We start from the raw sequence: 27,132 nt of genomic DNA, 5'->3' as shown, positions 1-27,132 counted from the left end.
TTATAGTACAAAAAGTCTACATGTGATACAATAACCATTCTCTCCAGCTATAATCACTGTACTAGTTCTTCTGTATCCTTTGGGACCCAGGTGCATCTGCATATGCTCTGCTCTGCTTCCAAAAGGCTTTCCTCAGGAATGTTACACTTGGTACGATTGTATCACCTAAGTGTTTAACTTTTGTAAATTTAACTGTTTGTGCCAGAGTTGGTCATTCCCTAAACAAGCATATGCCCAAGAAGTCTGAGTGGGTAAAGTGGGGTCCGGTCTCAGTTCTCTCATGTGATTCAAGTGTTTAAGAAAACACTTCTCCTCTAAGTCCCTAAATTCTAGGCAACAACTTCATCTGGAGCTCAAATAAGGAAATGGAGATTGGCTCCAATGCTGAGGGACACTAGTTGTGCTATTTACCAAAGAATAGGTGGAGCGCCAGTAGGACAACTTCCTAAGGTATTTTTTTTTTTAATTTTTATTTATTTTATGATAGTCACAGAGAGAGAGAGAGAGAGGCAGAGACACAGGCAGAGGGAGAAGCAGGCTCCATGCACCGGGAGCCTGACGTGGGATTCGATCCCGGGTCTCCAGGATCGCGCCCTGGGCCAAAGGCAGGCGCTAAACCACTGCGCCACCCAGGGATCCCCTTCCTAAGGTATTTAAAAGCATTCTGGGGACACCTGGGTGGCTCAGTCGGTTGTGTCCAACTTCTGATTTTAGCTCAGGTTGTGATCCAGAGTCTGAGATGGGGCTTCATGTGGAGCTCTGCACTCAGCTTAGCCTGCTTCAGAGTCTCTCACCCTCTCCTTCTGCCCTTCCCCCCACTCATGCTCTCTAAATAAATAAATAGAGAAATACAATTTTTAAAAAAGAGCAATCTGGACTGGATGCCACTTTGTCTTAAGCTTGACATAGGCCCCAACCCCTAATAAGATGATTCTACTGGTCATACACTGTTCACATTTTTTTTCCCATTTAGTTAATCTTGAGAGTTGTTCTAAATCAGTATCTATAGATTTGTCTTGCTCTTTAAGTGCTTACTGCAAGTTACTCCATAGCATAGGTGTACGGGATGTTCTTTGGAAAGAGCTCTATGTTCACATCACAAAGGAAAGAAAAAATACTTAAAAACTAAGAACAAATTTACAAACCAAGAATATAGTATTTTATTCATTTCCGGATTATGAGTATTACACAGCATATACATATATTTAGATAATATATAAAACAATGAACAAACCGTAGGAAGAAATATTGGTCTGAAATTGCCTTATGAGACATCTTTAATTCTGTAAGTTCGTGGTAAATGTATCTCCCCACGCACTGGGGCAGGCAGCAGGATAAACTCCAGCATTCATGTTCCAAAGGACAGCTTATTCCCTACTGTACTTATAATGCAATTATGGCATTATGGCATGGTCACCGGTGTCCACAACAAAGGATACCAAGTAGTAGATAAAAGAACCACAGCACAGTAAACTAACAGAAATATTTGTTTTTTGCATTGTCCTCCAGATAGTTTCCTTTTTAAACTAAGAGCCATGTCCAGGGTCTATCCCTTGAATTGCATTCCAGTTATTGCTAGGAAAAAAAGGAAACAAACAGAAGAGGCATCAGTTTAAATTCTCAGAAAATAGATGGTCGGTGCCACTGACACCACCGCCCCCCCCCACCACCTTTGGTGACACTGGAAATGTATGTCAGCAGCAGTCAGGCATGTAACAGCCTGCCATTTTGTCAGAGACCAATGGGCTGCTAGTAATTTGGGGCTGATAAAGAGGTTCGGATGGAAGACATCCGAGGAAAGCCCGTGAGCCGGAAGCAGCAGGATACCCACCGGGAGGGGCAGGACCACCCTGTGGAGGTAGAGACAGAGGTAAACAGAACATTTCACAGGATTGATCCCGATTCAGCGCTGGTGGATAAAGAAGACCCAAGGTCTTAGGATGAAAGGTACTCCAGCCCCCATGTCAACATGGAGAAGCTCTGCGGCTGAACTCAGAAGAGAGCACTTTCCAGCTTCCCCTAATCATGGTCTGTCCTCCTCTGAGGAAGGCCGGCTTACCTTTGCTTTGTTTTGAACTGGGAGATACAGTTTGAACTCTGCTGGCAGTTCATCTTCTGAGTAGAGTCTGTCTGAGAAGTAAACTCGTCGGATGCGACAGTTTGCATGGATCTGTGGGTGCAAGATTTTAAGAGACAAAATATGATTGACCTTCCTCTTTTCCTGCTTCTCCTGGAACCCCTCCCATTGATGCTGTCAAAGCTTCATCTTGTTGGCATCTCCTCAGCATGGTGTAGGGGTGGATTCTTGGAAGAGGGATATTTTGCTTGCTATGTTCTCCCGGTATATCTGAGCAGACACCTGAATGTGTGTCCTGGACCCCTCTGAGCCTTCTGAACAGTGACCTGGGCACCCTGGCCAGAAACCCATACTGTTCTGTCACAAGGGCCATAAGCCTGTAACAGGCAGAGCACAATCTCCTCTCCCGTTTGGGGTTCCCATCAGAAAAGGAAACAGTACCTGCACTCTTAGGGTCTCGATATAATTTGTGCCATATGCCCGCCTAGTGAAGTCTGACAGATTGAACTGAATCTGGTTCCAGCCATCATCCAGCCTCATGGGCATGGTACAGATGAATGGTTTGACTCGGGTGGTGCTCTGGTAGTTACTTGCTCGAAACCGCCGACGCACATTCTTATCATCTAGTACCTGTGAAACACAGAAAAAAAAGCCACACAGGCAGCCCCGGTGGCGCAGCGGTTTAGCGCCACCTGCAGCCCAGGGCGTGATCCTGGAGACCCCGGATCGAGTCCCATGTCGGGCTCCCTGCATGGAGCCTGCTTCTCCCTCTGCCTGTGTCTCTGCCTCTCCCTCTCTCTCTCTCTCTCTCGCTCTGTGTCTCTCATGAATAAATAAAAATAAAATGGAATGGAATGGAATGGAATGGAATGGAATGGAATGGAATGGAATGGAATGGAAAGGAAAGGAAAGGAAAGGGGAAAGGAAAGGAAAGAGGAAAGGAAAGAGGAAAGGAAAGAGGAAAGGAAAGAGGAAAGGAAAGAGGAAAGGAAAGAGGAAAGGAAAGAGGAAAGGAAAGAGGAAAGGAAAGGAAAGAGGAAAGGAAAGAGGAAAGGAAAGAGGAAAGGAAAGAGGAAAGGAAAGGAAAGGAAAGGAAAGGAAAGGAAAGGAAAGGAAAGGAAAGGAAAGGAAAGGAAAGGAGAGGAAAGCCACACTAACTCTACCTTGCAAGAAGCAAACAACCCTCGTAAGACGAGGGCCTGAACTCCCATAGCCCAGTTTCCCAAGGCTGAGGCCCAGGGGAGAATAAACAGACCAGATACAGGTCACACTGGATGCAGATGGCCCGGAAGTAGCAAGTTTATCTTGTCCAATGCCGAAACAACGCCAGCTGCTTATGACACATCCAAGGGCCCACAGATGATTTCATAGGATGATTTCATAAATCTTCTTCCATTTGAAAAATCAAGTTACCAAAACAAAGGCCAACAATAACCAGTACTAAATGGATACTACTCTAACCTTCAAGCTTTGAAATCCTGTTGCCATATTGTTCAGATTTAGTGCTTGCTGCTCCTTTAAAAACTTGGCACGACAGGTTGATTACTAATACCAAATTTCTGTCATAATAATAATGGTCGCAACAAGTGTACAGTGGAGGCAGAAAAGAACACACATAAAAGAATAAAGACACTTTCCTAGAGCTACTTTATTCCTCCAAGTTGATAGGCCATCCCTATGGTATAGCTAGGAGCTAGGAGTGTACATAATCATATGCATCTACTAACCTGTACTTCAAAGGTAAAATACTTCTTCAGATTTTTGATAATCATGACGAGGAAGGGAAGTTTAATCCCTAATGTCTTCTTTGGATCTGCAGGACATGTGATATATGTGGTGCTGCAGAGAGAGGAGATGCTTATAAACACACCAGTTGTCTTTTTCCTCTGTGCTATACAAAGTGAAAACACTCGGTCCAAGAGGTAAATTGAAGAGCAGATTTAAAGATCCAGATACATCATCCAATAATCCTTCAATCCACAAATTAGCTGATGCTTTTATAAAAATAATGCCAGACTCTCAAACAGAAGCTTAACACAGAGCCAGACATCAACAAGAAAATACCTGAGAAACAAAGCCAGGCCGGTGATCTGACCAATTTCCTCCAGCGAGAGAAGACTCACTTCTGGTCTAAGAGAACCATCAAGTGATAGAAAACCTGAACTAAGACCACTGTAGCCCAGAAAACCACACTGGGGTCCAGGCCACCTGACTGGATGATTAGTGCCACCCCTCCATGCTCATCCACATGCTTTGGTTACATATTAATAACAATATAACTACCACTTAGCACTTAGTATGGGCTGAGCAGGCTTTATCTATAAATCACTTACTTAACTATTTACAATTATAATTCACTAAATTGTTTACAGTTCACTTACTTAATCTTCACAATAACCCCATACAGAAGGTGTCTTGTTATCCTCATTTACAGATGAGGAAACTGAGGCCCGGGGCATTAAGTAACTTGCTCAAGGTGAGCTGTCAGCAGCCGGGCTGGTTCCACAGCAGGTGGCTGATCCTGCGGTCTGTGCTATTAACCTCTATGATGTACTGCCTCACTTGTGCACAGTGTCATTGGGTGAACAAAAGGGCCATCTACCTGACATTTGTTCCTTCAATCTCTAGTACCAGGGACTGGATGTCGTTGTCAGTGATTCTTTTGATATGGCCGTTCCGCACCTACAATGAAGAAAATTAAACTGATTAGTTAAAAAAAAAAAACAAAAAACTGATTAGTTCTGAAATATTTGGCAATTAGTTTAAGATTCTGAAGGCTGAATGGGACCATTTAAAATTTCACAGTAGCCCTCGGAGCATAACACAGAACTCTGTAACATGGTATAGTTGAGTTTATACGTAAGTAAGCCATGATGTTACCTCTCCACAGGGTCCCATCAACCACCACAGGAATTGGAGGTGATCTGGCAATCTGTACATCAGAATAATGTTGTATATAACTATGCACTAGGAACATTCATATACATTCTCGGACTTAACTTGAAAACAAAAATCACGAGGTAGGTGGTATTTTACAGATGTCGACATTGACACCGGGGAATGTTAAACAAGGATCCTGAGAGAGTAGGATTAATGACCAGGCTTTCCACTACCCACCCTGCCTCATGCATTTTGGCCAGAAAGGCTGAATGCCGGGTCCCACTGAGAAGGAGGGTGGCTGGGGTGCCTGGTTGGCTCATTCAGTTAAGTGTCTGCCTTTGGCTCAGGTCATGATTCCCAGGTCTTGGATCCAGCCCCGTGTTGGACTCCCAGCTCAGCGGGGAGTCTGCTTGTCCTTCTCCCTCTGCTTCTCCCCCCAGCTTATGCTCTTTCTCTCTCAAATGAATAAGTATAATCTTTTTAAAAGAGAGAGAGAGAGAAGGAAGAGAGAAGGAACCAAAAAATGAAAGCATTATTTCCCCAGTATGAAGCATTATGTTTATCTTCTAAAATGCTTAGTTAGTATCATGTTCCTACTTCATGCTTATCTTCTGTTCCCTAAATTGCATTTTGGAAGTTGTCTTATTTTAAAATTTTAGTTGGTTAATATACAGTGCAATATTGGTTTCAGGAGCAGGATTCAGTGATCCATCACTTATATACAACACCGAATGCTCATCAAAGTGCCCTCCTTAATCCCCATCCCCTACGTCCCCTTTAGGAACACTCAGTTTGTTCTTTATCATTAAAAGAGTCTCTTAAATTTCAACTTTCTAAAATGAGAATTCAAGTCTCATCTTTGCCATACACAAAAGCCTTCTTCTTTAGCATTTCATCCCACATTGACCTCTCTTCTTTCTAATTTGTCTGGCTTATGTAGCCCAGATGACATAATTTAGTACTTCATCCTACATTGTTTTGTATTGTCTGCTACATATGTAGGAGGTACAATATAGGGAGGGATCAATACTCAATACAGATTCCCTTTCTCAAAATATTCAGGAAAGCACAGATACCATCAAGCACTGAACTGTGAAGCACCTAATATGGATGAGCAGAGATAGGCACAGGTATTTTCGACTTGGGGCTGGCCTATTAAGGCTGAATGTATTCACACATGAAAACAATCAACCAGCTTTATAACAGGATGCACCAAAAGCATGTAGTCCTTTCCCAGGTGTAGTGAAAATGGCTGTATTGGTCTGTCATAGTCTGTGGCTCAATCCTTTGGCTTTCCACTAGGCTTGCATATCAAGAGAGAACATGGTGCCAAGTCTGATGGATAATTATATTTTGCAAAACATATTATTAATAATACGGCATTTGGTTTCTAGACATCAGTCTCTGTGACCTATTATTGTGAATTTGATCCACTTATGGCATGCTTGGTGTTCCCATGTGCCCATCTTTTTCTGCAAGATGCAACTGAGTCTAGTCTCCTCCAAAAAGTAAGCTCAAAGGTAGGGATCAAGCATTAAGCATCATTTGTGTCTTCTACAATGCTTAGTATCATGCTAGGTATAAACTAAGCATTCAAATATTTGCTGACTTCTGGAACTTGTCACCCTGAGAGTTGGCAAGGATGAATAGATTCAAGGAGGATTTTTAAAAAATTCCTGGATAACATACCCACCATGGACTATTATAGGAAGCCAGAGAGCCTGGGGTATATCACAAAGCCAGGGAGGCTGCCAACGTGAAGAATGCTTTCCCACAAATCAGCCTTTGGTACCCATTATCAGAGACAGAATGCATAGTGGATGGGCCTCAGATCTCTGCCAATGCAGCATTTCTTAGGTTCTTAAGACACAAATGTCACATTGAAGTGCTTCTCAAACAAAGCTGGCGACACCCAATGCCCTCCTGCTTCAAATTCTGGGCCTCTTTCCCAGGGAGATTAAGCAAACAAAGCCTTGGGTCTGTGTAGCACATGCCAACACTGCCCACCTCATTCCCCATCTAAACACTCTTGACCGAAGTGACAATATGCCTCCTCTGTTTGCTAGCCCACAGCTACTGGGGAAAATCAAGCAGGCTTGTTGGTGAAGGAAGACTCAACTGAGAAATTATTTCTATTTCCAAGTAATGTGAGGCAGTCACATTGTTAAGAGCTACCAGTATTCCAATAAGATGCAAACACTAATTTTATAACATACAGCTAATTATTCTAATATAGTTATATCTAATATAACTTCTTTCTTTCTTTAAAAGGTACATAATGCTACAATTAAACAGATGGTTAACTTGATTAATTAGGGCTCAAGGACAACTATTGCTAAAAGGCAACTTGTTGCCTGAAAACATTGCTTGAAAGCATGGCTTCAAATCTTACCTCCCCAAAGGTCTCTCCTAGCACAGTGAGACTTCTCTCAGCTCCAGAAACCCCAGCCAGATTTCATAGGGAGGAAATGTTAGGAAATTTGCTTCTGCCCATCTCAAAGTTTATAGCAAATGACTTCACTCCAGCAAATGTGACTTTTCAAGTCTTCACAAAAGAAAACACTGCCTTACAATGCATGCAGAAACCACCAGACTGGAAGCCAAAACAGACTTGGTATATTCTCTTCTGCTTCTGCCCTAGAAGTAAGCTCATTTTCAGTTAGACTTTCAACAACTTCTTAAAGAAAAGTTTTTTGGTGATCCCTGGGTGGCTGAGCGGTTTGGCGCCTGCCTTTGGCCCAGGGGGCGATCCTGGAGTCCCAGGATCGAGTCCCGCGTCGGGCTCCTGGCATGGAGCCTGCTTCTCCCTCCTCCTGTGTCTCTGCCTCTCTCTCTCTGTGGTCTATCATAAATAAATAAAATATTAAAAAAAGTTTTTCTCAGCAACACATCAACCACCACACTCATAGACTTTTTTTTTTTTAAAGATCTATTTATTCATGAGATACACAGAGTGAGGCAGAGACATAGGCAGAGGGAGGGAGCCCAATATGGGACTTGATCCTGGCACTGGGATCACCCCTAAGCCAAAGGCAGATGCTCAACCGCTGAGCCACCGAGGTGTCCCTATAGACTTAACTCTTATAAAATTAACTGGGTCCATAAAACAAGAGAACTCAGGAAAAAAGGCAGCTTTTTCAAAGGAATGCCCACCAGTCTCTCTGGAGTTTGAAGTAGTCTTATATCACCAGCTGCCAGAGTTTTGAAATCAAATTAAGTTGATCTGTTAGTGAATTATGATTTTTCTCCTTTGTTGTTGTTGTTTTTTTATTTTTAAGATTTTATTTATTTATTTATTCATGAGAGACAGAGAGAGAGAGGCAGACTCCATATAGGGCGCCTGACGTGGGACTCATCCCAGGTCTCCAGGATCAGGCCCTGGGCTGAAAGGCGGCGCTAAACCTCTGAGCCACCTGGGCTGCCCTGATTTTTCTCCTTTATTAAGTTCACAGGGCTGCAAATACAAACTCATTGGAGAAGAGGGGTGGGGCAGAGGTGCACTTAACAAGAGACATGAGCACTCAAAGGAAACCTCCCCAAACCTCTTTAGGCTCTAAAGCTAGGATCAAAGGGAAAAGGAGGGTGGACAATTTGGGGGAAGGCCTCCCAACCACCCTGGCAATCTGGCTGTCACCACCTTTAATTGTAAAGTTCTTCCAGGAAGCCACCCCTCCTCAGACCAGCTCTGACAAACACATACAACAAGATACACGGCCTCAGAAAGCATCAACTTCCTTTCCTTAGCTCCTTCCAGTTCAGAGGTCACTAAGCAGGCCTGGCTTTGAAATGAAGATAAAATGAACTGGTCAGCATTTATTGCTTAGGGTGGAAGTGGGTTTTATTTTACTTCCTTCTCTAAATGAGAAACTGCCAATTGTCTTTGACTTGTTAATTCTTTTTTATTTCATGACACATTCCCATTATCAAGGTGTTGGTTACATGTGTTTTATTCCGCAAAAAGAAAAAAAAAAAAAAAGGCCAATTCTACATTTTTTTTTTCATGAGTTCCCTACCCCCCTACTCCCCACCCCTGGCTACCCCCAAGCTATGAGCTACAGGACCCAGGCTTCTAGCTGTTACAAATGAGAACCCTTCTCAGCCTCTGCAAATGTGAGGAAGGGAGCCTTCAAGCCCTTGTTGCACTCTCCCAGGCTTTCCATGGTTGCTGAGGCAACTAATAAAGAACACTGATTTTTTTTTTTTTTTTTTCTCCTTCAATGTAAGCTCCAGGGAGGAGGGTCAAGCTGAGGGGAAAAAAGTACTCCTGGGATAGGGAGGAAGCTGGCCAATGCTCCATATTTCTTCAAGTGTTTTAAAAATAACAGGAGTTGTATCCATTCCCTACCCCAACCTTTCATTTCTCTGGCTCCACCCACTTATCCTGGCAGACAGCTGAGCCCTCCGCCATCTGGCATCCTAGTCTTAATGACACATGTTCCAATTTACATTAAGCCTTTAAGAGCTGTCCATTTCAGCAGGAAAGTTTCTGCCTGCGGCTAGGGGCTGGGATCTAAGTCTGAAAACAGGCAGAGGGAGACCTCTGTGGGGAAAAATGGGCATAGCTCGGTCTCAAGGCTTGGGCCTTGCAGGCTCCAATGGGTCAAAAGCTTCTCTCCCTTTGCTGCACTTAATAGGGACTCTCCAGACAGCACACAGGCAACTCTCGGCATATACAAACAACCCTTTAGTTAAAGTAAGGATAATTAAGTGCATCGCTAACCAATCTTCCCAGCAATGCCTTGCAAGGGCAAGTAGAACTAAAACCCACGCCAGAGTCCAATTACAATAAAAGCTGTTATTCAGAATAATAAACATCAGAGTGATCCAGGGAAAGTCGGAAAAAACAAAAACCACCAAAACCCAAAACAGTTGTACTACCTTCCCATCCAAATGCCCTTGATTCTGCTACTGGAAACTGCAGCAGTTTAACATGTACCAATAAGGCTTGCTAATTAAAAACTAGATGGGGGGGGCGGCGGGGAGTGGGCGGGAACCTGGGTGGCTCAGTGGTTGAGCATCTGCCTTTGGTTCAGGTCGTGATCCTGAGGTCCTGGGATCGAGTCCTGCATCAGGCTCCCCATGGGAAGCCGGCTTCTCCCTGTGCCTGTGTCTCTCATGCATAAATAAAATCTTAAAACAAACAAACAAGAAAAAACTAGGGTATGGAAACTACTTTTCTGGAGACAATTCATTTTTAAAAATGGGAACAGGGAAAATAAATAAGTAAAATTAGGAACAGGGAATGGGAATCTAATACTATCCAGAAACAATCACAGAAAGTCTGGTTCTAATATTTCATTTTGGAATAGGCAAGGATCAGCAGCAGCTGAAAGACAAGGTGAGAGGCAAGAAAGATGGTATGAATGAACATTCTCATCTAGTAGACTTTCAGCATGTTAGACTTATATTTATAATTTGAAATGTGAAAACTGTTTTATACAGACATAAGTGAGAACAGAACTGTCTGGTATCTTCTTTACAAACCAGAAGTAATGACTATATTAAACATAAAAGTCCTTTAGTAAATATAATATTTGCTGGTCCCAGAAGTTAAGGGAACATCAAGAAGCCCCTAATTTCTCATAAGCTCAAAATTTCTCAAGATCTCAAAACAAAACAGAGATCTTGGGGCTCCTTGGTGGCACAGTTGGTTAAGTGACTCTTGGTTTCGGCTCAGGTCATAATCTCAGGGCCATGGGATCAAGCCCTACATTGGGCTCTGGCTCAGGAGGGGGATCTACTTGAGACTCTCTCTCCCTCTCTCCCTGCCCTCTCTCTTGCTTTTCAAACAAATTTTTTTTTTTTTTTTTAAATTGCAGAGGCCTCTATCAGGAAGTTTACAGTATAACCAGGCATACAGATTTTAAGAAGCCAATTTCAAGTACGAGGATGATGATGAAAAGGAAGTAGAGGTTCTATAAGGGGATAAAAACGAACTTAACCTTGGAGGGGTGAGTGGATATAAACTAATGTAACCTGAGGAAATGCCTTTCCACTGTGATCCAGAGACTAATGAAGAGATGGCAAGGGGAGTCCCAGCAGAGGGATGGACAAGGACAGAAGCCTGAAGGTTCGAGAACATGACCTCTTTCAGTTCAGTGGGAGGTTACTGCTAAGGTGAGGGAAGAAAGGGAGGTGAGCCTGGAGAAACAGTGAAGCGGGCACCAGACCATGTGCTGTGTGGCCTGAGAGCCATGTTAAGGCTTTTAGACAGGGAAAGCCCTGGTACAATGACTAAATTATTCTAATTTCTGAAATCTGACTTTACTGCACTTCCTATTTCTAAGCATCAATTATAGACTTATTTACTCTTGAGCAAATTTCTCAGTTTCCTGCCCTACTTAGTACTGTATGCCATAACTGCTGCCAAGCATTTTATATACACCTTCATTTAATCCCCATAACCATGGGAGAAGGTGGAATCACTACAAAATGCGACACAATGCAGGTGTTACATATATTAGTAACCACACTCACAACAACAGAGTTTGTCAATTCACTGGCATTAGGATTATGGCATTCACTCCACACATTCATAAGGAGACACAGCCTAAACAGAAGCCAAAACTAGGGATGCCTGGGTGGCTCAGTGGTTGAGCATCTGTTTGCCTTAGGCTCACAGTGTGATCCTGGAGTCCCGGGATCGAGTCCCACATCAGGCTCCCTGCATGGAGCCTGTCCCTTTCTATGTCTCTCACGAATAAATAAATTAAAAAAAAAATCTGAAAAAAAAAAAAAAAAAAAAGCCAAAACTAATTTTTCCAAGATTATTCTTCACAGAAAACAAACTATAGAAATTCTGTCTTGATATACTCAGGCAGGGGAATAGTAAAGTTTGTGTAATCAAAATAGTAAAAATAGGGATCCCTGGGTGGCGCAGCGGTTTAGCGCCTGCCTTTGGCCCAGGGGGCGATCCTGGAGACCCGGGATCGAATTCCACGTCAGGCTCCCGGTGCATGGGGCCTGCTTCTCCCTCTGCCTGTGTCTCTGCCTCTCTCTCTCTCTATGTGACTATCATAAACAAATAAATAAAAATTAAAAAAAAAAAAACCAAAATAGTAAAAATAGCCATATGTACCTACTGGCAAAGGTCAGAGTCATTTCTTTTCTTTTCTTTAGATTTCATTTATTTATTCATGAGAGACACCAAGAGGCAGAGATATGGCAAGAGATATAGGCAGAGGCAGAAGCAGGCTCCCTGCTGGGAGTCTGATGTGGGACTCCAGGATCACACCCTGAGCCAAAGGCAGATGCTCAACTGCTGAGCCACCCAAGCAACCAGGTCAGGGTCATTTCTAAGATAAATGTGGGCAGTCCATCCCTCTTTCCATCAAACTTTGCCTTTACTGCAACTTTGCCTTACTCCCTGAGAGTATGGAAAGGTCTTCTCTCTGCTGTCACCCCAAATCTACACAATGCCTGTGACTTAACTGCTGCTCAATAAGTCTTTGATAAGTCTATCAATTCCCAGTGTTTTCCCAACTGGGTTGGAGTCCCAAAACTTCCTGAGGACTCTGTAATACAGCCAAGAAAAGGCACACATACAACGAGGCCTATGAATCTGATCCCAAACTTGCCATTCTTCTTTTCCTTACCTTGCCCCAGGGGAAAAAATTCACCCCTAAACACTTTGTAGTCTAAATACAAAAAGTAGAAATGTAATTAATTTTTACTATTATGAGAACTTTGTTGAAAATGAGTGTTAGGGATCCCTGGGTGGCGCAGCGGTTTGGCGCCTGCCTTTGGCCCAGGGCGTGATCCTGGAGACCCGGGATCGAATCCCACATTGGGCTCCCGGTGCATGGAGCCTGCCTCTCCCTCTGCCTGTGTCTCTGCCTCTCTCTCTCTCTCTCTGTGACTATCATAAATAAATAAATTAAAAAAAAATAAATGAGTGTTATTCTATATGTTTTCTTTGCTCAAACGTGTTTCATTTAGGCCCTGTAACCCTGCCAGTTGTTCTAATGTTTTCACACGTGTTTATGTCATCAGGGTACCATCCGACCTCTAGTGGTGTTAAGCGACACAGTGCACCATGGTTACTTTGCTTTTATACTCCATGTGTAAACATGTTGACTAATCAAAAAGCTGTAAAAAATAGGCTACAAAAGATCAAGCCCCAAAGGGTTAAAATGGACAACTCTGGTAAGTTTCACACACTAGAAATGCTGAGGCCTCCCTAACCCTGGACTTGTTTCAGTGTAAGTTCTCTGACCTGCTCTGTAAAGCTCTCCTAGATCAAGTCCCATTCTCTAGTTTGACTGCCTCATATTGACAATTCTGTTACCATTCCACGTTCAAGGGCACACAAGGTCACTCTCTCCAGGCCTCCTGACAGCCCATAACTAAGTCAAGCCACAGCTGTGAAGCCATCATCCTTACAAAGTTTCTAGGTATATTTATTCTAGGTTCTCTTTGCAGAGATGTGATTTTAGAGTTTACAGTGTTTATTCCAATGTGAACAAAACCATGGAACTGAAAACCTCAGTAATGTAAAAAATAACTAACTAACTAACTAACTAACTTAAGGAACTACTTTCCTGTGTAATACTCCTGGTATTAGCCTTAACTTGTAAAAGAGGAAAATTGGTCAAATTTTTCATATATGCATAAGCTCCCAAATAACTCACTATACTCAGATCTTTCAACTGTCTTATAAAAATGACTTTAAGAACACACCCTCAAAGCTGCTTTGGAAATGCAGAATTTCCTAGTGGTGACAGGCAGAAGGCTGTCGTGTTCTCTCCCAATCTCTGGGTTGCCCAAAACACTATCTGTGGATAAGGGAAGACAAAGAGTTGTTCTGAGATGAAATCCAAGATTCTTGGCTTCATGACCAATAAACTGTTATTTAGATGATTCCACATCCATCTCTATAGAAACACCATTCAACATACCACTTCTCTCTGTTCTCCCCTCAGGAATCACAATAAAGTGCCTGTCTTAACTTATCCTTAACAACAACAACAACAACAACAACAACAACAACAACAAAAAGGGGGGGGTGGTGAGTACAGCTGACTGGGAATCTGGATGAGAAATGAAACGACTCAGGACAGGATCATTATCTCCAGGGGTCAGTGAAAAAGTGTTATCCAGAGGATACCTCAAAAAATAATAATAATGAGGCTGAAACCTGGCTCTGAGTTTATTAATCCAAACAAAGCTTTATCACCATTTTGTAACTTTTTCTGATGTAGGCATCAAGCACGGAAGGCACAGTACAGACCCCAAGTAGCACTGAATGTGGAGCAGGTGCCCAAGGCCCCCGAATTCTCCCTGGAGATCACTGGAAGGAAAGGAGCAAATGAATGAAACCCAAACATAACTGCCTCTGGCTTGTGTGCCTGGAACAAAGGTCCTGTGTCTTGTGCCCAGCACAGTGCCCGTCACCCAACAGGGCATCAGGAAATATTCGTGCAATCAGTGAACAGCAGCTTCTTTCAAAGCGGCCTCAAGTTGTAAGGTCATGCATTTCACGCTAGGACACGGTACCACCGATCCCCCCGCTATATAAATGGGGAAACCGAGCAAGCGACTGACCAAGTCAAGACGGCGGCGAGGTTCGGCGGTCACGGCACACCGCGGCCGCAGGCCACGGAAGCCCCGGCCACGCCCCCACCTCGCGCCTGGGGGCCGGGGTCCCGCCGCGGCAGGACGCCCCCGCCGCCCGCCCTCAGCGCCCGCACGAGGAGCGGCGCGGCCCCTGCGCCCCGCCCAGCCAGCGCCCCCAGATCCTGACCTTTTTGTCCCAGATCTGCAGGGGTTTGCTGCCAATGCTGTAGAGGATGGAGAGGAAGCCGCTCTGGAACGTGTTTTTGAACATCTCGCCCGCGGCCTTCCCAGCCGCGCCGGAGCCGACCTAGATACGGACGCCGAGGGGCGAAGGGAAGGCAGGGCCGGCCCCGGTCCGAAGGAGAAGCTGCGCTCCTGGCCGCCGGCTCTGTAGTCACCTGCGGCTAAACTTGGACGCGAGACGCAACGTCCTCCAGTTTCAGCTCCCCGAAGGCAAAAAAAAAAAAAAAAAAAACCTCGACTCGGAAACCACAGCAACGGCCGCCCGCGCCGCTCTCCCCGCCCTGAATGGAGGCGGCGGACCTTCCGCCGCGTAAAATGGATCCCTCCGCCCACTTGGCCCGCCCCCGAGCGCGCGGGGCCCAATCCTGACACAGGCTCGCGGCTTCCGGTCCCTCCGCTCTTGGGCCCGGGTGGAAAGAACTCTGTTGTCAAGGGAATATTTTTCCCATCTCAGTCCTCCTGAGTTGCCTTAGAAGGCGGAAGAAGACGGGAGATTGCAGACGGTGCGGCACCCCCGCGGGGCGTCACGGAAACGTGGCGGGGGCGGGGTCAGGGACCGCACGGCCTGGCCCCGCCCCCGCCCCCGCCCCCGGAGGGACTGGGAGGAGTTACAGGGGCGAGAGCGGAGAAAGGCGCGGAAGGTGCTTGGTAAGCAGCGGCTTGCCTGGTGTTCTGAGAACGTCAGGGCAGGGCTAAAGCGGCCGACCGCTCTTGCGCATTCCCTGGGCTCCTCGCCTCGTATGCATCACTGCTTTATCAACAGTCACTATGGCTATACACCGTGTTGTCCTGTGGGATGCAAACCGTGCCCTCGGGAAAACATTACCTGGAATTCACTAGCAAACAAAGCCTGAATATTAATATAAAAGCAGAAGTTAATAAAATTAAAATAAAGTTGAGTTGGATCAACAGGTTTTTTTTTTTTTTTTTTTTTTAGATTTTATTTATTTATTCATGAGAGAGAGAGGGAGAGGCAGAGACACAGGCAGAGGGAGAAGCAGGCTCTTCGCAGGGAGCCGGATGCGGGACTCGATCCCGGGTCTCCAGGATCATGCCCGGGACTGAAGGCGGCGCTAAACCGCTGGGCGACCCAGGAGTCCCTCAACAGTTTTTTTTTTTTTTTTAATTTTTTTAAATTTTTATTTATGATAGTCACAGAGAGAGAGAGAGAGAGAGAGAGAGAGAGGCAGAGACATAGGCAGAGGGAGAAGCAGGCTCCATGCACTGAGAGCCCGACGTGGGATTCGATCCCGGATCTCCAAGATCGCGCCCTGGGCCAAAGGCAGGCGCCAAACCGCTGCGCCACCCAGGGATCCCTTAAAAATCAACTAATACTTAGAACATTTTTTAAAAGACATAAAATAAGCTCTGATATTTCACGTGTGGAAGAAATCCCAAATGCTGGAGACCTATCTATCACTCACTGAGCATCTACCTCCATATTATACCGTATGCCCAGGCCTGTTCTGGGTGTTGTGGCTACGGAAAAGGAGTTTGTAGTGAACATCATCATCAAAACAGCTACAAATGGCTAAGATCAGTGGAGCATTCATTAGGTATCTGGCACTATACTAAGAGCTTTAGCTTTTACTAAATCATTTAATCCTCACAGCAACCCTGTGAACAATCTAGCCAGAATTTCTAGACATGGTACAGGGGGAAATATATGGATCTTATTAGGGTAGAATCTCAAAAATTTTTTATATGAAATAATCCTTTTTGGATGACTTCTGGGAACTCTATATACTTTAGGCCAGTGGACAATTTATCCCTTCGTTGTTATTAAATTTTCAGGGATCCTTATTTGCCTCTTCCAGCTTTTGATGGTCCTAGCTGTTCTTTGGCCTGTGGCAGCATTACTCCAATCTCTCTGACATCTTGACATAGTTTTCCTGTGTCCCCTCCTCTTATAAGCACACCAGTAATTGGATTTAGTGTCCACATTGAATCCAGTATGACATCATCTTGAGGCTTTCAACTTACTGCATCCACAAAGACCCTATTTCCAAATAGGTGTCCATTTTTGAGGTTGTGTGTAGACATTAATTTTGAGCAGACACTATTCAACTCAACATACTACCTCATCAGAGAGGACTTCTTTGACAACCAACCTGAAATGGACCCCCTACCCCAACTTTTTGTCACCCTACCCCACTTTATTTTTTTTCACAGCACTAATCACCACTTCATAGTCTATATAGTTACTTATTGCTGTCTCCTTTCCCCTGATTTTGATCTTCTAGGAGAAAGAATTTGGTCTGTCTTGCCTATTGATGTATTCCCAATACCCAATCCAAGTGCCTGCATAAAGTGGGAATGCAGTAAGTATGTGTTGATTCAGGGAATCAGAGTCACAGACTTGGGGTCCTGGTTACTACAGATCCAGCACAGGCTCTGTCTCTCCTAGTTTCAGCAGCTCCACACCCATCCAGCCAGTAGAGATCTTCTACTCTGAATTGGGGCTCACCTAGCCCATTTGCCTGCTCACATTTCTCTAATTAACCATGCATTCTCCTCAAATAAAGTGGAACACCTTAAGTGAGTGTGGGCCTAAGTGCCTTGAACAGATAGCCAATCAACGAGCAAGCTGATGGAGAAAATGAAAGCATTTGCTTCTCCTAACTACCCATTCTCAGTAAGTGTCTGCCTGAACTGTGTTCAGTTCTTCCTTATATTGGATTTCAAAGATGATTGTGATCATGACCTTGGCTACAGTAAAAATGATTTGATCAAAGGTTTGGAGAGCATGAATTAGTGAGTTGGCTCCGTTACGGACCTAATTTTGGTATGCTTTTTTCAGGTGCAGATTGTATCTCTGTGCATTGTATCCCAGCACCTACACAGTACCACCATCATGGCAGGCACACGATGAATGAATGGACGGATGAGTAGACTAGAGCCAAAAGGACACCTCTGACATTTATTTTCATTTCAAAGGTAATGTTGACCAAATTAACCTAAAACCATGTGTCTCTCACAGAAAAATGCATTTAAGCACTAAAATTCTTTAGGATTGTTTTCCCTCCATCAACATGGAGTTATGTAATGACAAAACACAAGAGAAATCTTGCTAATTAGTTGCTTCCTTCAATGATTTCTCTAATTAGAATGGAGTGGGTCAGTTAAAAAAATTAATAAATAGGAAGCAGAACTTACTGAGACAGTAAAGGGATTCCAATCTGGGTAGTGGGTGAGGATGCAAATAGGCCATTAAGAGTTTTATTTTTTTATTTTTATTTTTTTTTTCATTAAGAGTTTTAGAACAGGTAACATAATCCTAACCCTCATCAAGTAAGGTATAACATAGGGGGTGGCCTTGAAAACCCCATTACTACTGCAAGGGGCTTAGTTTGTTTACCTGAAATTTGGGTGAAACCATTGCAGAAGTAGCAACCAGTACATGACCAGCTCAGAATCTCTAACCGTGAATGTATCACAGTCCTGACTTTAGATAGAATATGTTACCTTGGTAGGATATCAAAACATACACAGAGATTATGGCAAGTAAATTAAAACCCTGGTTATCAGTAATCTTTGTCAAATTGAGGAATAAGTTTCTGATTATTGTGATATTTTGTTAAGATAATGTATTAGAGAATCTGATACATTGAATTTAATTTTAAATGCTTAAAGGAATGTGAAATTAGATCTGTGATTTTAACAATGTCGAAGAATTATAAGTATATAAGCATTTGATGTTTAAAGATTTTTATTTATTAAATATATGAGTTTAGACATAAATATGTTCATATTTGAATGCTTAGGAAAACTTCATCTAATTTTAGGTCTTCCCTATTAGCAATTGGAAATGTTTGTGGAATTCAAACAGATTGGGTATGTGGTTGACTTTGAAATGTCTGAGGAAACTAGATTCAACGTACAAACAATATTTACAGTTTAACCCATTAAGTTTTGAGATGATTGAACCATCAGTCAAGGAATAAGCAAAAGTGTTTATATACAAAACCAACTAGTTTGTAGTTAGAACAGGACTTGGAAATCAATGTTAAAAACACAAATTAGATTTTAAATGTACAGCTTTAATAACTAAGATACTATTAGAAATGCCAGTAATTATAAGCATCCTTTTCAGTGTGCAAAGGCTCTGGTCAGACACCAGAATCTGATGGACAGTGTTTATTCGTGTCAAACCCTAGGAACTCTGAACACTAGCCTCCTCCAAGAGACATGAAGTACTTGCCACACTGCAAGGTAGAGTTTATGCCCCGCCCTCCTTGCTGATAGGGATGGTAAGGTCTAGCAATGAGAGTAGTTGTACCTGGAGAATCACCCTTTAGCTAGGAACAAGGATGGAAGAGAGCCTTGAAACTGGGTGTTCAGCTGGTGGATGGAGAACCACTGCACGCCAGCACCAGTGGTTATACCCAAAGACCATCAGCCCTGACAACATCAGTTGAAGAGCCAGTGGTAGGCAGATGAGGCTCCTGTTCATCTGAGATGAAATTCAAATGGGACTCTGTTGATCCCTAGCTTATTGTTTTTAAAATTTATTTTTTAATTCACATACAGAAATTTGTGTGTGTGTGTGTGTAGTTTTGACAAAGGCACCAAGTCATATAACCATCACCATATTAGGATACAGACAATTCCATCAGCCCTCACATTTCCTCCTGTTATCACCCTCCTCCCTCCGCCACGGGCCATGCTTAATCTCTGGCAACCACAAATCTGTTCTCCATTTCCTACATTTTGCCCTTCCCAGAATGTTATATAAATGGAATCACTCAGTAAGTAGCCTTTTGAGTCTGGCTTCTTCACTTTGTATAATGTGTTTGAGATGTACATTTTAAAAGCTTGCTGAATATTCCTCAAAGTGTTCATCCATTCCATACCCACCCCTCCGTCCAGGGATATTTTAGAACATTTGCTGTCCCCCTGCATGCTTACTTTTGAAGGCTTCCCTACAGCATTTCAAACATATTAAAAGGTAGCCATTTTTCATATTTAAGGTAACTTTTTCTCGTATTTTTTTGAAAAGATCTTTTTGATCTTTTGAAAAGATTGCTTTTGAAATTATTTGACTTTGTGATTGTGACACTTCACCATAATGAGAAAAATAATTTTTTAAAGCAAATAACAATGAGGCTCATAGGATTGGAAAGACATGTAAGTACATTTATTGATTTTTTACTTTGTAGCTTTCTTATGTGAGCACCAATGCTTTTTCAGGTTTCAAACATTCGTGTTTCCCTGGAAAGCTCAAAGACTCTGGACACCGTGTCTCAAGTGCCTAACAGAGCCCCACAAGAATTCCAAGGCTAAAGGCATCACGGTTCTGACCTACACCAGTGAAAGAAGGGAAGAGAAGACTGCTTTCTCTGAATCATAGCAATGCTCTTTCCAAAACAAAACAAAGCATAGAGCACAGTAATTCTTTTTAAAGATTTTATCTCACAAACACAATGAACTGTGTAAAAATGTTATGTGCAAATGTGTTCACTGCAGCAGTACTGGTAATAGAGTCAATCATCAGTAAGGGATTGCTTTGCATGTAGTACATCACACACTGGAACACCACACAGCCATGAAAAGGGGTGAGGTAGATCTTTACGTGCTAACAGTGAAATTGTCACAACTCAGTGAAAGCACAAGTTGCAAAAAAAAAAAAAAAAGATGTATAGTTTGATTACATTTCTGTAAAAATAAAAATCATCTTGATGTTAGTAAATGTGAAGAAAGAAATTCCACAAGATAGATGCCAAATTTAACCATGGCTTCCTCCAAGGGAGGAAAGAGTTTTCCTATGTGTTTGTGGTAGGATGGGAGTTGGGTGTGGTGGGGGAAGGTGTTCATGATTTACTTTTTGCAACATTTGAATTTTTTGCCACCAGCATTATTACTTTGGTCATCAGAAAAGTTAAATAAACATTAAACAGCCCAAAACACAAGCGTGAACATTGAAAGATGTGAATTGATGTTCTGGATCTCCAAGCACGTTGTGGATGAGCTTTACAGACTGTTTTTGGGTAAGCAGGTCCCTTGTCCCCTTCCCTCAAGGTCAAAAAAGCCTAAGCAAAAACTCTCTCCCACCCAATAGTAATCATCCACACAAAAAAGAAACTTATCTGATATGCTTGAGAGGTTTCTGGAAAAGAAGACTTTCCCACTGGGAAATTAAAGAGCACCTTGGTTGAGAGGATAAATGGGGAGCTAGCATTCAAGTTCTGCATGGCATCTAAGAATTCCCAAGTCAATCAACCGTGTCTACTCTGGACAGACCCTTATCCTCTGGGAAGGCTATCAAATGCTGGCGGGTCAATGCGAAGGGAACGTGCTATGTAGACAAACATGCACATGCAAAGCACCGTGTCGGTAGGAGCTTCAGAGACGTGCTCATTAGACCAAGATATGGAGATGCCGTCCCCCAGAGACCTGGTCATTTGCAGAGCCTTGAGTCAGAAGGGCCGCATGAGAGAGCCCACTTGAGAAAACCAGGCCAGTGATGGTGCTGCAAAGTCCCAAGTCCATCCACTCGGCGTCCTGTCGGCCTTACAAAGTCTGCTGGCAGTGGGCCTGCGGGCCCTCCTCGCTGATGTCCGGGGGGCAGGCACTGTCTCAGGCTCCCACACCTGTGGAACTGCTTGCATACGACAGAAGCTGCTCCAAGGGACACTGTGATGCTGCGGTGACCCCGAGGGGCCTCTTTGCTTTTCCCCCCACAATTGCTTCAGAAACTGTGAGTGTCCACACCTGGTTCCCACAGTCACCTGTTCAGGACAAGCAGCAAAGACAGAAGAAGGAATATTGTGGGACCAAGTGGCTTTTGTGGAGAACTAGTGGGCGCCCCTGAACAACCTGGGCATCAGGGTCAGCCCATCACTCCTGCTCTCTATGGGCTGTGGCAGGACATGGGCCATGGCCCAAGGCAAAGCTGTATGGCCACCAGGTTATGGCTGCTTTCACCTCCTGATGGCACGGCTGTCCTGGGAGGGCAGGCCTGAGGGAGCCAGGGAAGGCTCGTTTGTAAAGCAGGTTTCATTTTCACTTAACAAATACAACCGGTGCTTCCACTGTACCCTTTCTCACGGCTGAGTGGGCCACTTTTCCTTCCGGCTCATGGGAGCTTCCGAATGCCACAAGAAACAGCCCATGGATCTGGACCCAAGACCCTTGATCCCTTCCCTGCTGTACAACAGCAGACTCACCCAGCCTCCAAGGTAAGATGCCTTTCCAGAAAGGGCCAGGGGAAGAAGATGGGGAGTTGGAATGAACTATGGAGACACCAGCAACAGAAAGCAAAGAAGGGACTAAGGCATCCTCCAGACGTCGCTGGAGGTGACATTGGTCTACCACCTAATCACTAGGTTAGAAGGGTCAAGGCAAAACATGGCTTTCCTGGCTTGCTCAGTCTACTGGAGTCACCTGCCATTTGCCCCACTCCAAGGATCAGTTCACGATACCTGTCCCACTTCTCATCTCTGGTCAAGAGTGTCCTTAAAACTGGCCCTTCTCACCTCTGGAACTCCCCCTGCTTTCCTCTGGCTAGAACCTGGCATGAATGCTCTTCTATTTCACTCAGTTCTCTGTGGCCACGGGTCTTGGTTAATGGCCCCTTCCACACTGAAAACTCTCCATACATTTCTTTTAAAACCTTTTATTCAATAATATATACTTTTAAAATTATAATATGTAACTGCCCGTCATGCCATATATTGCCCCGTTCCCCCACTCTGGAGTCTGTGGTCGGCTAGTTAACGTGGTCTGCTGGAAAAACAGGCGGCCACAGGCCGAGTCAAGGGACACGGGGGAGCAACAGTAACCAACAACCATTTTGCATACCCTTCACATTTCCCATGCTTTCTGGGTCAGGAGGAAGTCAACAGGAAGCCAAAGGCGTGTGAACCTTTTACATTCGGAAGTGAGGTTTGATATACGGTGGTGGGCTGCCCTTCAGTTGGTCTGGTTCGTGCTGGCCAAACCTGCCACCATTTTGTGTCTGCTCACGGAACGTGATCTCTCTACACACGTTAAGACGTTTGATTTGGTTCTTGTTCTGCTTATGGAAAAGTGGGAGGAACCGCAACAGACCTGGGGAAAGAGATGGGAGGAGGGGAAAGATGGCATTAATCAATCTGACCTGGAGTGAGGACAGGCTTCCACTTGCCTGCGGCTAGAGTGCTGGGAACAGAGTACAAGCTTAACTTTCCCATGCCGCTTTGTGGAAAACCTAGTAAGAACTAACTTTATGATCTCAGGTTTCAGAGCAATACCCTCTTCCTTCCTCTTGTGATTGCTGCTAACAAAGATGGTCTAAGGCGTGGTCTTCTGGAAAAGCAAAGGGAAAGCTCTGGTTGTAGCGTGTGTTCCCTGGGTCTCCTCCCCACCTCTTGGGCCCAGAACACAGATTTAGAAGCCCCGAGGCCTTTTGACCATTCTGTGCAAGCTGAGCAAGAAGCTCGGCATTTCCAACTCCACATCCCCATCAGCCGTGGCCCCATTTACTGAGGACACCTCGGGACTAATCAGAGGACTGTATTTACACCAGGAAAGTGCCAAGTCCACAAATAAACAAAGAGTAGAAAGGGAGCTCAAATATTTTTAACTTTCCCCTGGGAGCAGCTGTGTGGCATGGCCTGAAAACCCCATTTCTTCTTCCATGTCCAGCACAGTGAAGTGGGGCGGTGAGATGCCAGCAGAATTATAGCAGTGTCTCAGAGATCCACCCTAACACCAACAAGAGAAAGGACTATGCCCTTGGGAAGGAAGCTGTTACAGAAACATCATCTCATGAAAACTTTCCCTGGACAAAGGAAGGGTTCTACACTCTTGAGCAAGGCCACATGGTGTGGAAGGTTAGGAAAGAAGGGTCTTATTTGCCTTTCAGCACTTCGGCAACTGATTTCCAATTGTCCAGCGCCACAGAGGGATCCGTCAGTGAGAAGCACACTAATTAAAGACACCACCATCTGCCAAATGCAGACTCAATAGCGTGTGCCTGCTTGTGATGCAAGGAATGGGGGTGGGGAGAGGTTTTCATCAACACAGAGCGCTCTGCCACAAAGGTGAAAGCTGTGCACTGGAATGGGCCGATCCCAGGAGCAGGTGCCTGGGGAGGGCAATGAAGAAGCAAGTGCCAAGGAACCACACAAGCCCCCATTGGGACACCAGTCTAGCCCCGCCTCTCTCAGTAAAGGAAAGCCCCACCGGAACATAGGGATTCACTGCAACCTCCATAGCACACATCTTTGCAGTTCAAGGTTTCCCCCTTCTCTCCCCCAAGACACAGGAAATACAAGCTTAAGGTCCTCAGAACAGTGGCTTGTCTCCCGCTTTGGGAAGATGGTGGTTATCAACATTTTTATTTATGAAAACAGGAGTGAACATGGCATTTGTCTTTCCTCTAAGGGCAGCAGCACGTCAGTCATGCATCAGTCATCCAGTGATACAAAGAGGTGGCCAAGTGCGTCTGAAGTGGTCATTTGGAAAGGATAGCAACCCAGGCAGTGGTGCTTTTCTGCAAACAGAAGGAAATAGTTGGCTCCATGGGTCTTGAAGATTTATCCAAGCTTTCCACAGGGTGTCAAGATTTCTGTCCCAACCTCTTAGTTACCATTTACAGCAAGAAAAGCCAGCAAGTGCAAAACTGTTAATTTATTGATTCAATGAAAGGTTTTTTTTTTTTTTTTTTTTGAACAATCCCCAATACATGCAGTTCAGGGTTAAGTATCACATTTGTAGCACATTGTTGAGTCTCTACACAGAAGTACTCATCCCATCAGCTGTATAACCCATCACATCACTTTCCCCAGCCTCCACAGCACCTGCTTGCAGTTGTTTCCATGAACACATCCATAGAGCTCAAAAGTATGTATTATTACTGGTTTTCTTGGCCAGATGCTTCACCGCCACCTCCTCTCCCCAACTCCCATCCTGGGGTTAGTTATTAAAAGCAGGATGTTATGCCATCTCAGATTTATTAAACTCACTGATAAACTGTGGCTTCTCGTGTGCCCCCATGGACCCTGCTTTTTGCTTTTGGAAGGGCTTAGATTTCAATGACCTTAACGCTGATCTGTTATTATCCAATCCCATTTATTTGTAGGAGGGAAGTTTGCTTTTTCCCATGGGTGCTCATGCAGTAACAGGTTTCTAAACAAATCGTGCAGTCTGAACTGGCATTAAGGGAAACTGCTGAGTGGGCTTAGAACCATTTCAATCATATATAAAAATTCTTCCAATTGCTGCTTGTGTTCCCCAAATAGTTTTGCTTCTATCCTTAATACAGCACCTGGGAGAACCTAAGTTATTTCCCTGAGTAGGTGTGGACCAAGACCCAACGCCACCAGCTCTTTCTGGGACTCAGCATCTGCCCCAAGGGCACCATCTTCCAGTCCCACCGGGATCAGTCCAGGGTGCCGTGCCCAACTCAGGACACAATTCCAGATCATGAACATGGTGCCCCCTAACTCTCTCAAGAAGTCATGCTCCCTCCTCAATATCTACCCTTTGACTGATTTTCTTACTGTTCCCTTTCTTATAACCACCTCCTCTCTGAGCCCCCAAAGATTAAGCTCTTCTGTCTTCTCCAGCCAAGCAGACTGAGCCTCTTCCTTCTCTGAAGGGAACACAGCAGCTTTGAGCCTGGTGAGCAGCGGTGTGTTAGAGAAGGTCTGTTAGACCTGGCACGTGGCCGGTGTGTAGGTGCCTCAGAGAGCCGCCGTGTAGGTGCCTCAGAGAGCCGCCATCGGCACTGCTCTCATTGGTGAGAAGACCCAGGAATGCTTGGTCTGCACTGTCCACTTGGCTTCTCCCACCCAGTCACCTCCTACAGGAATGGGACAGGGGTAGACAGCTGATATGATCCAGGGGAGAATGAACTGCAAGCAAACTGCAGATGAAAAGACCATGTGGCATTTCATCAGTTCTGCTCCTGCCATAGGGACCTGTCAGCTGAAATCAAGCCTTGTACTTATGCTTACTTGTGGCCCAGCAGCCCTGACAGACCAATCTGAATTTGGCAGGGGAACTTTTTGTTCTCACCATACCAGGTCTATGTTGTTGAACACAGGTGGAACCTGAGATGATAGTGTAACGCTACCCTGTTCCCCACAGTTTTTGCTTTTCTTTAGGAAATAACTAAGTCCTTATCATAGGCACTTTTAATTGGTTATAAGGTAACAAAGCAAATAGATGGCTAATCAAAATTACTGAGATGGATTTAAGAAATACTCTGCTGACCGAAAAGGATATTGGGTGGGTAAATCTACCATAGCTTAAGTCTAAAATATAGGAGCAGACTCCCACTCATTCACACATCCACCCACACACACATCCACCTACACCCTTCTCTCTCTCATCATCTTCCCCTGCCTCTTCCCCCAATTTTGGAACTCTCCATGAACCACCTCCTAACCCAGGTAAGTACTCTGAAATCTCGGGGAGCTATGGTATATCTGGAGACGGGTAAGAGAAAAGGTCTGCACTGGACTCACTTTAGTTTGGGAAAGAACAGCCTACGGCCAGCCAGCCAGATGTCAAGGCCAGACTCAGAAAGGGGTTAAACTCAGTTACGTCAAAACAAAACAAAACAAAACAAAAAAAAATCAGTTATGTCGTCTAAGGTGGGAAGAGAAGTGAAAAGTATAGGTGGTGGAAGAGTAACCCATGCATTAAAAGGAAGAATTACTCCCATGTCAGAGCCACAGTCACAGAGCCCCAGGATAGGCAGGTTAGCTCTGTCTGCACTGACTAAATTATGATCAACGGAGAGAGGCAGAAGTACATCTGTACAATGGTAAGCACCCAAGTGTACTCTTCCAGATGCTTTCAACTGCCTCTTGGGAACCCAAGGGAAAGAAATGGGGTTTGTACTTCACCAAGACCCTTCAGGTACTCCCCATGCCTAGTCCAGACAGGCAACTTAAAAAAAAAAAAAAAAAAAAAAAAAATGATTGGGGAGGGGAGAGAACGAATGACAGAGGAGACGAAAGGCAGGGGGGGCAAAAAAGACACACAGTGGCACATCTCCCTGATAACTACCAACAGTGTTGCCTAGAAGGGCACATCAGAAAGCTGCTGCTGCCTGACAGGTCCAGCTGAGAGCTCATGTCTTGGCTTTGATTTTCAGGTAGAACAAATGCATACATTGACACAGAATGTGCAATACAGGCAGGTAGTACTGGTACGAGAACCTTAAATGAATGCATTTCCTCGCTTTGGGGTTAGGATCTTTTTAAAAATTTTCAATCTGTAAGCTCAACTCTAGTAAGAGTTTTCTCTGCATTTTAAATTCCCACCAACCAAACGACAAAAATACAATCTACATTTAGAGATAAGATAGGACCTGCTACCAATACCAGTATGATTTTATTGGAATATGGAATGTAAACAGATGTTTTCAAACGAACAATCTAACC

At 44.3% G+C, this 27,132-nt stretch overlaps 2 protein-coding genes and 1 long non-coding RNA gene across 14 annotated transcripts in view; 1 reads left to right on the top strand and 2 right to left on the bottom strand.

Annotated features, from left to right (window-relative positions):
• Positions 1-1,136: 1,136 nt before the first annotated feature.
• Positions 1,137-15,177, bottom strand: CFAP20 (cilia and flagella associated protein 20). The gene is made up of 6 exons (XM_072826915.1): positions 14,700-15,177; positions 4,680-4,759; positions 3,805-3,916; positions 2,519-2,707; positions 2,060-2,170; positions 1,137-1,575 (listed from the first exon to the last, which is right to left on the bottom strand). Exons 1-6 carry the CDS (start codon positions 14,781-14,783, stop codon positions 1,570-1,572), a joined length of 582 nt encoding a protein of 193 aa, XP_072683016.1. The 5' UTR covers positions 14,784-15,177; the 3' UTR covers positions 1,137-1,569.
• LOC140633817 (uncharacterized) lies at positions 14,651-22,767 on the top strand. The gene is made up of 4 exons (XR_012031419.1): positions 14,651-15,403; positions 16,999-17,076; positions 17,556-17,692; positions 19,946-22,767. It is a non-coding gene; the product is annotated as an uncharacterized lncRNA (long non-coding RNA).
• CSNK2A2 (casein kinase 2 alpha 2) overlaps positions 19,871-27,132 on the bottom strand; it is a 79,750-nt gene continuing 72,488 nt past the window's right edge. For 10 of the 12 annotated variants that reach the window (XM_072826903.1, XM_072826906.1, XM_072826909.1 and 7 more), the window contains one exon: positions 22,355-22,804. The gene's annotated coding sequence lies outside the window, so the exon portion shown is untranslated. Of the gene's footprint in view, positions 21,484-22,354; positions 22,805-24,019; positions 24,231-27,132 lie in introns of those variants that run through there. The other 2 variants (XR_012031416.1, XM_072826904.1) reach the window with 2 other exon arrangements.

This window comes from Canis lupus, chromosome 5 (genome assembly GCF_048164855.1).
Source record: "Canis lupus baileyi chromosome 5, mCanLup2.hap1, whole genome shotgun sequence".
NCBI classification, from domain to species: Eukaryota; Metazoa; Chordata; class Mammalia; order Carnivora; family Canidae; genus Canis; species Canis lupus.
This window is presented reverse-complemented; position numbering and strand designations above follow the sequence as displayed.